Genomic DNA, 13,574 nt, shown 5'->3' with positions numbered 1-13,574 from the left:
GGAGCAGGAAGATTTATCATAATCATTTGTAACAAACAAAATTCTGTCAGACAGATTTTAACTAGCCCACCCTACTGTGTTTTTGATCATTACAGCATATTCAAACATCTGTAAATTAATAAAAGGTATCCAACCTTATCCAATAATACAGCTATAGACAATATATAGTTTTCTGAGGCTGTACAGTGTCATTCCAGAGCTATGAGGAACATGGTGATAAGCAACATTGTTCTAAAAGGTTTCAATAAAAAGGAGATTGGATGTAGCTATTTTTAGACAATTTGGCTAAAATCCTAGCTGAATTCTCTGTAGTGGGTGATTCCTTCAACAGTGAGGATTCAGTAATGCTTAAGATTTTGTGACTACCACACACACACACACACACACACACTTACAAATATCCAAATAAGTCCCTCTTTAATATCTATCAATTGTCTAATTTAGCATTTTACTAGTTTTGTTTAAGCAAATGAAAAAGATTAAAGAAACTGGTTAAAATAGAGAATTAAAAGAAAACTATGGTGTATTAAATTGAAAAACATTCCTCTGACATGCAATGCAAACTGAATTGCAAAGAACAGTTGGTAACACTTTATTTGACGGGGTGTGGATAAGACTGACATGATACTGTCATAAACATAAAAAAGTCTTTATGAATGTTTGACAGTTGTCATGAAGTGTCATTTGGTAAATAATGGCACTTTTAATGCAAAGTTGCTCTAAAATTTGCATTAAAAGTGCCAACTTTGCATAATTTTGTAAATAATGACAATTTAATGCGAAGTTGGCATTTTTAATGGACTTTCAGTGCAACTTTTAAAGCAACTTTGCATTAAAAGTGCCATTTTTCACCGAATGACACTTCATGACAACTGTCATAAACATTCATAAAGACTTCTCCATGTTCATCAGTGGTGGAGAAAGTACTTAAAAAATTTACTTAAGTAAAAGTACAAATACACAGTCAAAAATGTACTTAAGTAAAAGTCAAAGTACCACATTAACATTTTACTTAAGTAAAAGTAAAAAAGTACTGGCTTTTAAAAATACTTAAGTATTAAAAGTAAAAGTACTCGCTGAATGCATTACCTAATCGCTAATATCATTAAGTGTGCCGATCGTATTTAATTTTAATACATCAGAAATGTGCCATTTTAATTAACACTACCACAGATTAAACATGTTCTTATTGTGTTTATTCTCTGTAACAGTTTAGACTTTGATATGTGATTCTATGAATCATAATTTCAGGGATGGAAACATTTTGTCTCCTGTCCTAACATAGCATGAACTTCATTAGTCACATTTATTTAGAAAGAAATCTAACTGAAAGGGGATGTAAAGAAGGTGCGGGCGGGGTGGAGGACATGCAACCAAGGAGCCATGTAGCAGAGTTGTAGTCAAGACCACCGAACCCGAGACCAAGACCAGCGCCCCGCACTAAATGACACAATAACATTAAGTTTACCTATCAAAATTGGTTTTCAGATTGATCTGAAAGATCCACATTCCCATAAAAACACCTAGATATTAAATACTTAGAGCTGAAATATATTTAACCAGTATCAATTAAAACTCACTTCATTCTGTTTTGCTTTCATCGCTGTGCTACAATCCGCAGATGTCTCCTGCTATCCCTAGAAAAATAACGCCCTGGGCGGTTGCCCATATTGCCCATGTCAGAAACCACAACTGAAACATCGCAATTAACGGTAAATAACGTTCAACTATGAACACTGTCCAACGGCGCAACAAGTAACTAAGCAGAATGAGCACCGTGACTGTTTTCATCCTCCCTCCCACTGCGATGTTTGCCACCATGACAGGAGACGAAATCAATCAATGAGCAATGAGCATGCTCTGTGTTCATACGTTCAACTTTTACTTATTCAGCGATTAAATGAATGTCTATATATATATATATATATATATATATATATATATATATATATATATATATATATAGCTACCGCAGTGTACACAAGAACAAAGAACGGCTCTCAGTGAGGCTTCAGTCCTTAGGACTTAGTAAAGATCCGTCCAGAAGAATCGGATCGTTCCTGAATGTCATATCACTATATTGCAGACTTTGGTCACAGCGTTGTCCCATATCTGCGACACCTCAGTCAACACCTCCACACAATAATTCAGCGCATGAGTGACAACTTTTTTTCATCAGATGCAACATGTGTCTCAGTACAGCTAACTTTGCTAGCACAGATCTTACCTTTCTTTAAGCTTTCCTTCCAAGTGACGCTAAAAGTTGGACGAAGTCCCACCGTCTGAAAGCGAAGCGCTGCTGATTTTACATGTCGCCATATCAATTTATGCAGCGCTATTATATTATAGACAAACATCTCCTCCCGCTCAGAGGAAACCACTGCGCATGTCTGGAGCTCCGCGTGCGAGTAAAGGGGGAGCCGATGGGTGACAACAGACACTAAGTCACGTTATTGCTCGGATTTTACGGCGCCACCTTAAATCCCTGAACTTCACATTTTAACGGAAGAAAAGAGCAACGAGACTTGGATGTAACGAGTAACGAGACAGTTTGTAGAAATGTAGTGAAGTAGAAAGTACAGATACTTACTGTAAAATGTAGTGGAGTAAAAGTAGAAAGTCCCCATTATTAAATCTACTTAAGTAAAGTACAGATACACGAAAACTGTACTTAAGTACAGTAACGAAGTACTTGTACTTCGTTACTTACCACCACTGATGTTCATGACAGGTGTTATGTCATGTTTTAGACGGTGTCATGTCACCCCTTTAAATAAAGTGTTACCAAACAGTTTTTTTCTTGAGTTTGGTGTCTTTATTCTCAGTTAGTGGTGAACCTTTGGCTAATGTATATACTATGTTTCCCTTTTGTAGATCTTTCAAAAGCCAGGCCTCGAGTAGCAGTAAGGAGGAAACGGATGGCTGACAAATCAACCAGCACCTCTGACCCAGTCACTGAGGATGATCATATACAAGTGAATACACACAAAGGAAGCTTCACTGATTTGCTGTTTTTAGTTGAATAAATCACTATGGGTGAGAACTCAAATGGCCTATCCATTTGAGTTGATAGACCTATTATTTAACTAGTTCACAATGCCTAATGTATACCTGATGGAAATTTCATAAGCAAAACGTTTAGACATGGGTTATTAATTTGAATTTATATTGATTATTTTTATGTTGTTCTCAAAGCATTCCACCATGTAACAAAGATTTTTGAATATCCCACTCATTTGGATCTAGGATGTGTAATTGTAGTGTCCCTTCTGTTTTTGAGCAGTGTATTGTTTTCTGTCTAATTTGAGTTTCTACTTAGAATAATGTGTATTTGAGGAATAATTAGCGTGGATATGAATTTTATTCATTTTTGACATATTTTTTACTTGGACAGGTTTTGTCTCTGAAGAGTAAGAATCTGGTGGGCATCACTCTGACCAACTGTGGAATCACGGACCTGGTCCTCAAAGACTGTCCCAAAATGATGTTCATTCATGGTAATTAAGACGACACTGATGCTTATGTCTCAAATTGATTATCATTTGGCAATCTTAAATAAAAACGTAATTAGTCTTAACTCTTGGCAACAAATTACTTTACTTTTTATCAATGTTAAATTAAATTTCCTCAGCTGGTTCAGTGTTCAGCTATCTGACAGACCCTCCGCTCAACAACCTTACCAGGGGGGTTTAGGAGTGTGAGCCCTCTGTAGTTGGAATACACTCCACCATGTTGAATAAGAAAACACAACTCTGCTGCTTTTTATTCTGATGCTGCTGTGATGCTTTCAGTACAAGGAATATTCAGATTCAGGCTCTTTATTTTCATTCAACGTAGCATCAAATGTGTACTGCAGAACAAAATAGTGATGCATAGAGAAACCAACTAAATAAACTATAAAAGAATATGAAAGAAGAATAAAGGAATAATACAGAATAAAATAGAATAAGAACCAGATCAAAAAAGAGGAGGCTGTATAAATAGTGCAAACGTTGCAATTTATGTAAGAGATGTATCAGGAACAATATGTACAAAACAATCAAAAATCGATCAAATAATAATATAGTCTTGGATTATTTGGAGTGATTCAAAAATCTGACAACAGTTGGGTAGAACCTGTCTGCATGTCAGGCTGCGGTATCTTCTGCCTGACGGCAGGACAGAGAACGGTTCATGACGGGTGAGAGGCATACTTGGTGATCCTTGTTGCCAAGTATGCCTCTACCTGTTTCAACAGGTAGCGTTGCTTTGCTAGGTCCCCAATGGGTGGCAGCGTGATCCCAATCATTCTTCCAGCTGACCTCACCACTCTCCCCGCTGCTGTCATGCCACAGAGAGATACTGCTGCTAAGCACACTCTCAACGGTGTCTCTATAAAGCTCAAAAATAGGACATTTTGCATAATGCCTCATCAGATGGAAGGAGAATTTTCAATTCTATTCTACTTTTAAGAGGAAGTAAATGAAAGGAAGCTAGAATAGAAGAAATATTACCTCTTGGATCAGCTGAAGGCTTTTAACTGCATTTTATAGACTTTGATAGTAAAATTAATGTCATCTAGATCAAGTGATAGACTGAGCTGTATCTGTCTCAGACTAAAGAAGCACTGTTGTAAACTTATCCACTTTATTGATTTGTCAAACTCTAGTGACTTTTTTGGAGATGTTTATGCAACAACGCTCTGCAGCAGGCAGTCTGAGCAGCCTTTAGCCACCATTAGCTTCTCCGTCATCTTGCTTTCTAAGCACTGCAGTCAGTCTCACACAGTCATAGGTTCAACACCATACTTTCACCAATAGCCAGAGCATAGCAGACCCATTCTACTCTGTGTACACATTGCAAATAAATCATACATGTAAAGCTGAGTAACGCTATAACTGTTTGACCCAGGAGGCCAGCAGTGAGACGGTTTTTGGTAGGGGTGTACCGATTTATCGGCCAGCCGATTTCCTTAATTTTGGCATGATCGGCCGATTTTTACACGTGAAGCCAATCTTATCCACCGATGTTATCATCATCAGCAAAGGTCTAAAAATCAACCACTGTGCTTTTCTTTTCTCCTGTGAGAGATGTTTGACTGACAAACCGGCCGACCAGGTCATGTCTGCACATTTACAGTTAACAATAATCACCCTGTTGTTGCCAATTCAGCAACTTTATTGATAAAAAGCAACATTTCAGACAAAAAAACAGCCAAAATTGGAATCGGTATGTTAGGCTTTTTAAAAGATTGTAATCGCCGATCAGCCAGAAAAGTGCAATCGGTGCACCCCTAGTTTTATGCAGAATATCCATCCATTCATCTTACACGCTTATCCCTATAGTGGGGCTGCAGCTGGTGGCATCTCTAACTGTCAACGGGCAAGAGGCAGGGCACACCCTGGACAGGTTACCAGTCTTTTGCAGTTAAGCAAAATAATGCCAAACTAAAAGAATTACATGAAAATGTCATTTGTGCAAAAACATAAATAACCTATTTACACAGTTTATCAGCAATAAAAAAGGTTGATTTGAGGGTAAGTTTCACTTTAAATACCATTTATTGCAGTCTAAGAAGGCTGTTGTGATATGCAAATTGCATATATTACAGAGATATTTTACACCCCTAACCTAATTATTTTGTAAATTATTTTGCATCTGTGTGTGAAAAATGGTGATCTTTTTTAATTATGAAAGAGCTTAAATGTCTGTTTATTAACCACATAATGCAATCTTTGTATCTTTGATGAACTTTTTCATGTTTATATTTGTATAGAAATGAGTCCATTGATGTCTTCTTATGTACATATGATCTCTCGTGTGCTTTCCTCTCTTTGCAGCCACTAGATGTCGTGTTTTGAAGCAGTTGAAAATAGAAAGGGCCCCCATAGTCAATAGATTTGACTTTGCTCAATGTAAGAAGCTTGACATGGACCAGGTTCTGGATCAGATACTAAGAATGCCACCTGAGAGAAACCGTATTATCTACATGCGTCCTATGCATCAGGTTGGTGATGAATTACCTCCAATTCTTTGAAGACTTAAATTACATATCCATATGATTAGTGTCCATTTTTAGGACAACAGCTGCTGTACTAGATGATCTCTATTAATTAATGATCACTAATAGACATCATTAATATGCAGGCTAAGTTGTAAAGGACCTAACAATGATTCTTGTGGGTTCCCCATATGTCACACCAAATTACTTGGCCACAAATCACAAACCTACACATTTGCAAATAGGAGACACTTACAAACATTCATGTATTCATATACTGATACTGGTAAGCAACCTAACCTGCCTTATTCAGGAGCACATTGAGATGTGATTACTCATCCCAAGATTACTACTTTAGAGGCGTGTTTAAATGTTCTGCAGCAAGGTTCAACATGATTTTTCTTCATTGGTGGAGTCTATGCATAGAGGCCATTCTGACAAAGTGCATTGCTTCATTTTTTCATGGGCATAAAATGTATCAGCTTTTTCCAGGTCTTTCTGAAGCTCTCTCTGCTTCCTGACTCTCAAGCAATGTTTTGATTTTTGTTTGGACTTGATTCTTTCGTCAGAAGTGTTCTGAGGGGTGGCTGGCTGTGTCTTAATAATGCTCAAATGATGTTGTGTTTATGGCTCCAATAGCACTCACTGGGGTTTTAGTTAGAAATGCACCAGCAACCACTGCTTCAGTATGACTTGAAACAGTAAGAGTTTCTTTTAAGGTGTCTTTACTTTTACCAGTTGTACAACTCTGTTTAGTAGTTTGGTTCAAGGAAACATAGTTCATTTTAAACAATTTGTTATTGATTTACACATATCTGTGAGAATGTTTTATTCCTGCAATAATGGCAAATTCAGCTGAATTCTTTTCCTCCTTATTACTTATTCTCCTTGTCATTTCAGTCTTTAACCATAACATGTAGTTTTGATTCTTTTGTGTGTGGATTGCTTTTATTGTTGCTGACATCTGATGTCAATTTGAAGTCAGTGGCCCCATTATAAATATTTAAATTAAGAAAATCTGTGATGTGTTCAAAAGTTTTACACACTTTTCATGTGTAAAACTGCATCTAGTATAGATTGCATCTACTGGGTACAATGGTAGTATTTGCAGACCTATACGGCTCCCAAAAGGCTCTTAATTTCGTGTCATATGTAGCATCGTATTTTAGCCTAACTTGACAGATATGAGTGTTTTATATGTTAATAAATCCTTTAACATTTTATGGTTTTATGAGAGGCCTTATAATTGCCTAATTTTACGTAGGCAATTATACGTATTTTCTTACTTTTGTGTAATATTCTAATCAAACTTTTAATTTTTATTTAACACTGAAACAAATGAACAAAACACTTTAAATACAGAACCATACTACTAATAATAACAATAATAATATGTAATCTTTAATTCACAGCCTGATGCTGCTTCATTTACAGTTGTAAGTTATACTTAAGGGTTTTTGCGATGCACTCTCCTCCTCACCATTGTCTACTGACAGACAGGATGTCTGTCACCCTCTTTTTTCACCACTCCCACATGTGATTGGCCACAAGGCCACTATTTTGCCAATCAAAACAATGCTCCTGCACAAAGCAGGCGGAAACATTAAATACATTTTTTAGGGAGCCAGCTCTCACTTGATTGGACTGTGCTCTTCTTACTCTCTATAAAACATTAACTCTTAGAATCGATGCTTTTGTGCATGACCAGTCGGTAAACTGGTTCTTTAAAGGGCTAAGAGCTCCATTTGAATTGAGAAGACAGTGAAATATCACTTTGAGTTAAGTTCACTCTTCAATTACTTTATTATAGGTTTGCAAAAAAAAAAGTGAATTAAACTAGGCTAAAACTAACTGAACTATGCTGGAACAACCAAGCTGATCTCAGCACTTAGGAAAAAGCTGGTCTTTATGTACTTCTACCATACAAACAGACAGCAGTGTGGGTAGGATCAGCACATATTTAGTCCAGGTCTGATAGTTGACCCCTTACAATCCACTGGGCCATTTTCACCATCCAGGCCACGTCCTATTTGTCCTGGCCTGTGCAGTTGCCATACCACACAGTCATATTGACGGAGAATACCCTTAATCACAGCTCTATAGACATTCTTGAGCAACAGAGCAAGAAGAGTCTTGTTGGGCCTTTCTCGTCAGAACAGAGTTAAGTGACCAGGTCAGGTTCATGGTGACGTTGATGCCCAGTAATTTGATATTGTCCACACAGTCCACCACTTCCATTTATGTGTACTGTCCTCCTGAACCTTCTGTAGTCCTTGGTTTTGTTCAGTGAACACCTCTGGGGAAGGTTCTGCATCATTGTTTCAGACCCACTACAGTCTGCAAACTTTAAAGATCCCTGATTGAGGAGAGGTGGATGGATGGATGGATGGATGGATGGATGGATGGATGGATGGATGGATGCACAGACGGTGTAAAAAGAACTGGACTCGGCACGCAGCCCTGCGGTGTGCCTGTATTCAGGACCAGGGATGATGATCAGTCATCCACCCTCGATTACTAATATATTCTTTCTGTCATTATTGTGGTATTTAGCACAAATAAATACTTTTTGTACTTTAGACCAAAAACAACAGAAGTTGTTGAAGTGTTATTTAACTTCAGACAGTGAGGAAAAAAAGCTTCTTTATATGTAAACTTCTGGATGGATTCAAACTAAGATTCTGTTTTATACAAGTTTTTTAAATGATTATCTGTAATGTGGTTGTTGTGCCTTTCTCTTTCCTCTTGACAGATTGACTCGATAGCACTGGAGCGTCAGCTTTTCCAGGGACCATATCCCTATCATATTGCTGTTGTGCATGAATTCAGCAACCCACCAAATATACACAACAAAGTTCGCATTCGGAGCTGGATGGACACAATAGCTAATATTTGCCAGTAAGCATTTGAGAGCAAGAGAGAGGTTTTAAATCATACACTGAAAACTTACTGAATACTCCTTTCCTTTTATGTGATCAATGTTGACGCTCTGTTTTCTGATGGTAATTCATATGCATTCATAAGATGTTTTTAACTTCTGCAAAAACGACTCTACTTGTACTACTGACTGAGCAAACTGCACTAAATAATAGTTACTCTAGTAATAAGTTACTTTAGTAACTAAAGTAATAATTTACTTATTACTTAGTTACTAAACTAAACTTACAAGTTACTAAACTTAGTAACTTGGTTATAAGTGACTTATTACTTTAGTAATAAGTCATTAAACTCCTTACTTTAGTAACCATTTATTCATGGTGTAAACTTCAGTAACTTATTACCTTAGTGATAAATTACTAAGGTAATAAGTTACTTTAGTAATAAATGACTATTACTTTAGTAACGTAACATATGACTAAAGTAACTTATTACTTACATCCAAGTTGTTGTTCTCTTGCATTTTCTATTATTCCTTTGCAAATATTGGGCTAAATTTGAGTTCAACTGGACTGCTGACTGAACTATTAATTGTCTTTTTTATTTTTATTTTTCTCAGAGAGTTGATAAAGTATGAGTTTTTCCCAGAAACCACAAGAAAAGATGATGTGAATATGTATCCCAAATACCCATGGGGCCGGGACATCTACACACTGGAGGGTAATTTCATGAAGCCAGCATTTAAGACTTGACAATTTCACATTTTCATCATTCATATGCAATGACTGTGACACTCTTAAAGAGCACAATGTGAGATTGGGAATCTAACCTCAAAGCTGAAACTGTTAAATGTGGCAAAAAAACAACAACTGAAGACTTAAAATATTCAATGAGTGACTTCCATGTCTTGACTTCGTGGTTTTTTGGTCCCACCCTGTTTTCAGTCAAATTGTAGTCAACAAATTTCTGAAGTCATTGGTGTAACTATCATTTTGTGTAACCCATCAGGTTTTAGCTCTTTGCCCTTCTAAATCAGATGAGTTGTCGGGTCTAAATAGCAGGCAGGCCACCGGGCTGCAGGCCGCTGGTTTCTCTGCTGCTCTCGGTTTCCCATATGGACCCAGCAGAGGGCAGCAGAGAGCTGCAGATCTCCGTCTCCTAATCCGGTTTTGTTCACGCTGAGTTCACGTGCAGCGGCTCCATTTCCCTCCTGTCCTGCTAGATCGATATTCCTCAACTTAGAAGCTGCAACATATGACTTTGAAAACATTTCTCTGCCGTGCCTGCTGCTAGCATGTGGTTGTTCTAAATGAAAATTAGCGCGTTCTTCTTTGACTTCCAATGATTGACTTCCTGATAGAGAGCCCCCTGGTGGTTGAAGAAAAATCCACAGAAACGCCGCATGTTCAAAGTGTAGGAAAGACGTAGCAGCTTATAGTCCAGAAAATATGGTACTGAAGGTGAAATTGGATCACACCTGATGATCACTTATGGTACACTAGTGTGCCGCGGCACAGTGGTTGAAAAACACTGATCTAAACGTCTATTTCTCTTTCACATTTTTTCTTTATGTAAAATTGTGTCAGTAGATTTACCTTCTGGAAGTCATTGGTATAGCCTCGTTATGTAATTACCAAGATGATACTAACTGATTAAACCAGGACATTTATTAGGATCATAGACCTGTTATGCATTTTGTGTTTAAGTTGTTGTGCAAAATTTACTGAAACATTGAATAGCTCCACATATACATTCAAAAGTTTAGAAAAGGTTGCATTAAGTTCACCTAACGTTGCCCTAGAAGAAGTGCATTTTTAATTCATCCTGAAATTTCACCCAAAAGCTAAATATCCCTGACTTTTAGTGGTCAGTATAATTTTGTTTACTTTGAGGTGTAATTGGGTCAATTAAAGTCCTAATAAGGTGGTTTAAGTCGGATGAAAAGCCATTGATTGTCACAAACAAAAGGAATCTCACTATATTTAAGCAGTTTATCCTTAACATAATGCATTTATGCTCTTCAATTAGCTTAATATGAGTTTTTTATGATTTGAACTGTATTGATTTCTGCAAAACAAAACTAAACTAAACAGAATGAGCATGTAGGATACACTAAGGAGCAGGCAAAAGAGCAATAGCAATTGAGTAAAACAAAAATAGTATCTTAAAATAAGAAAAATAGCAGCATGATGATAATAAAAAAGAAATGACAATAAATAAAATCACACCCAGTAAATGTGAATCTTTAAAACCTTAAAACTTAACATCAATAAAAGTTTTAGCATCAGAAACCAGTACATGTTTTCTGATGTGACCATTTTATTGATGTCAAGTGATTGACACCAATTTTATTAGATTTGAAGAAAATGGGGAAGTTCTCACTGAAATTCTTGTATGATATTTTTCAGGAATTGTTGACGGAGCTCCGTACAGCATGATAACAGATTTTCCCTGGCTAAGGACACTGAGAGCAGCTGATCCCAACAGCTACGCCCGCTGTGACTTTGAGGATGATGAAAGCAGTAAGTCTAGTCAGTAGTAACTGAATGACCAGTGGTCAGTCATGTAATGTCCTGCTTAAAGTGCCCAACCCACAGTTTATAATCTGAAATTAAAATGAGTTTTTTTAACAATGAACCAACATTTACATGTTTGCATCTTCATCTTGATTTGATCAAATACATAAATTGCTCAATTTCAGGCCTGCTGCACATGACCAAAACTTAGAATATAGAGCCTAATTTAAACAACCAAACTAGTTTAGAGACATTCTGTAAACTGCTGATTTTAAAAAGGTTTGTTATCTTGTCTATACAACTTTAGCATATCATAAATATGATATATTAAGACTATTTAACAAAATGGACAAAAGATCTTCAGCCTTTATGCCATTAAAAGTAATTACTTGGTACTCGTCAGTTTTAACACTATGTGCAGTTGCCCTAAAAGAAATGTTTCACTATGAAACCTCTTGTAATTTTTTTTCCTGTTCTGTTAGCCACCATCTATGCTCCGCGGCGCAAAGGGCAACTGTCGGCTGACATCTGCATGGAAACGATTGGTGAGGAGATCTCAGAGAGCAGGCAAAGCAAGAAAGGAGTTTTCCAAAGAGTGGTAGTTCTCTTCCTTCATCACTGTGATATGCCCGGAGAGCCTGTGGATGATGACTATATCTAGATGTTGAAGAATTCTCACCTTCAGGGTTCTGACCTAAAGACGTCTCAAATATAATTGTAACTTTGGAAAACAACAGGTCTGGCCTTTGTCTCTCCTCATAAAATTGAATAAGATGGCTGAATGACTTTATGTAAAAAAAGATGCACCAGCCAGCAGATGTTATGGGGGAAAGTAGTTTGTGTTGAACAACTGAAGTACTGAACTTACAACTTTGTTTACATCCAGATAAAATTTAAGGTTAAAACTGAATGTTTTCAATGCTGATTATGTTTTTAGTTATTCATCCTAGCTTACTGAAGACGCTGCAGTAAAACAATAAAGCTAAAGCTGCTGGTAGTAAAAAAGTGATCCTCTGGTATAAAATGACATGCAGCAAAGGATGATACTTAAGTTGCTCTGATCTTACTTCCTACTTGAAAATTAGTCTTTGATCTATAATCTATATTTTTGTTCGGAGGGGGGGGGGCGGGGGGGATGTCCCTCTTTAAGATTTTTGATATTTTAAAATGCTGAGGCCATGATTCAAAGTTGAATCATGGGGAAGTTGGAAACCTGAATATAAATTGACTTTGTAGATTTGTTTGTTTGTGTATGTTTGGACTCATAATTAAGGTCATTCTTGGTTACAGAAAATGATTACAGTGGTGATTCAACCCTCTTCTCATCGAAACCCTTAACTTGGAACAATAGTTTTTTTTTTTAAGGTTTCTAGAGTTTCTCAGTTTTTCTATTGAATCTGGCTTTTGACTCATTTTCCATTGGATGTTTTTACTCTCAAATTATTAGTTATTTATTAATAGAAAACACTCTTAATTTCAAGAGATGAACCTGAGTTGACCCCCCCCCTTCCCCCCCCCACTAGATTCAAGATTTTTCATTCTCATTGCTGTGTTGAGATTTAATGGCCTTTTGAAATAAATCATGTTAAAAGCCATATAAACAGTTTTTTTCCTGAACATATTTTTTTGCGTGTTTTTGTAAACATTTAATCAGAATATTTGCAGCATGAATATTAATCTGAATTGAAGAGCTAGGTCAACTTTAATGTGGGTATGGAAACTATTCAGACCCCTTTAAATTTTTCACTTTGTTTCATTGCAGTCATTTGTTAAATTAAAAAAGGTTTGTTATTTCTCATTAATGTACTTAACATCCCATCTTGATGAAAAAAAAAAGAGGAAAAAAAAAAGTTTTTTTTGGCTCACCTGCCTTGACTTGCATATGATCTTCAGTAAAACCGCATTCCTAATCAATAGGGTTCAATATGATGTCTGTCCACTAGAACAGCTTCAACTCTTCTGTGAAGGATGTCCACAAGGTTTAGGAGTGTTTATGGGGATTTTTGACCATTTTTCCAGAAGCGCATTTGTGATGTCATAGTGACGTTGGATGAGAACGTCTGGCTCTCAGTCTCCACTCTAATTCATCCCAAAGGGTTGAGGTCAGACCCTGACATCCATGACTTTATGGACCTGCTTTGTGCTCTGGTCCAGAATTGGCCCCTTGGAAGAGGAAGGAACCAGCTCCAAACCTATGCATA

General features: G+C 36.8%; 1 protein-coding gene across 4 annotated transcripts in view; it reads left to right on the top strand.

The window, feature by feature from the left end:
• The window catches only part of fbxo38 (F-box protein 38), a 66,421-nt gene extending 53,431 nt beyond the window's left edge, over window positions 1-12,990 (top strand). For all 4 annotated transcript variants that reach the window (XM_081611915.1, XM_081611912.1, XM_081611911.1 and 1 more), the window contains 7 exons: window positions 2,875-2,975; window positions 3,395-3,497; window positions 5,820-5,986; window positions 8,733-8,878; window positions 9,477-9,577; window positions 11,266-11,379; window positions 11,856-12,990. In XM_081611915.1, coding sequence (XP_081468041.1) covers window positions 2,875-2,975; window positions 3,395-3,497; window positions 5,820-5,986; window positions 8,733-8,878; window positions 9,477-9,577; window positions 11,266-11,379; window positions 11,856-12,034 — 911 coding nt within the window. In that variant the 3' untranslated portion in view covers window positions 12,035-12,990. The remainder of the gene's footprint in view (window positions 1-2,874; window positions 2,976-3,394; window positions 3,498-5,819; window positions 5,987-8,732; window positions 8,879-9,476; window positions 9,578-11,265; window positions 11,380-11,855) is intronic.
• The last annotated feature ends 584 nt before the right edge of the window (window positions 12,991-13,574 follow it).

This window comes from Poecilia reticulata, chromosome 10 (genome assembly GCF_904066995.2).
Source record: "Poecilia reticulata chromosome 10, P_reticulata-male-v2, whole genome shotgun sequence".
In the NCBI taxonomy this organism is placed as follows: Eukaryota; Metazoa; Chordata; class Actinopteri; order Cyprinodontiformes; family Poeciliidae; genus Poecilia; species Poecilia reticulata.
This window is presented reverse-complemented; position numbering and strand designations above follow the sequence as displayed.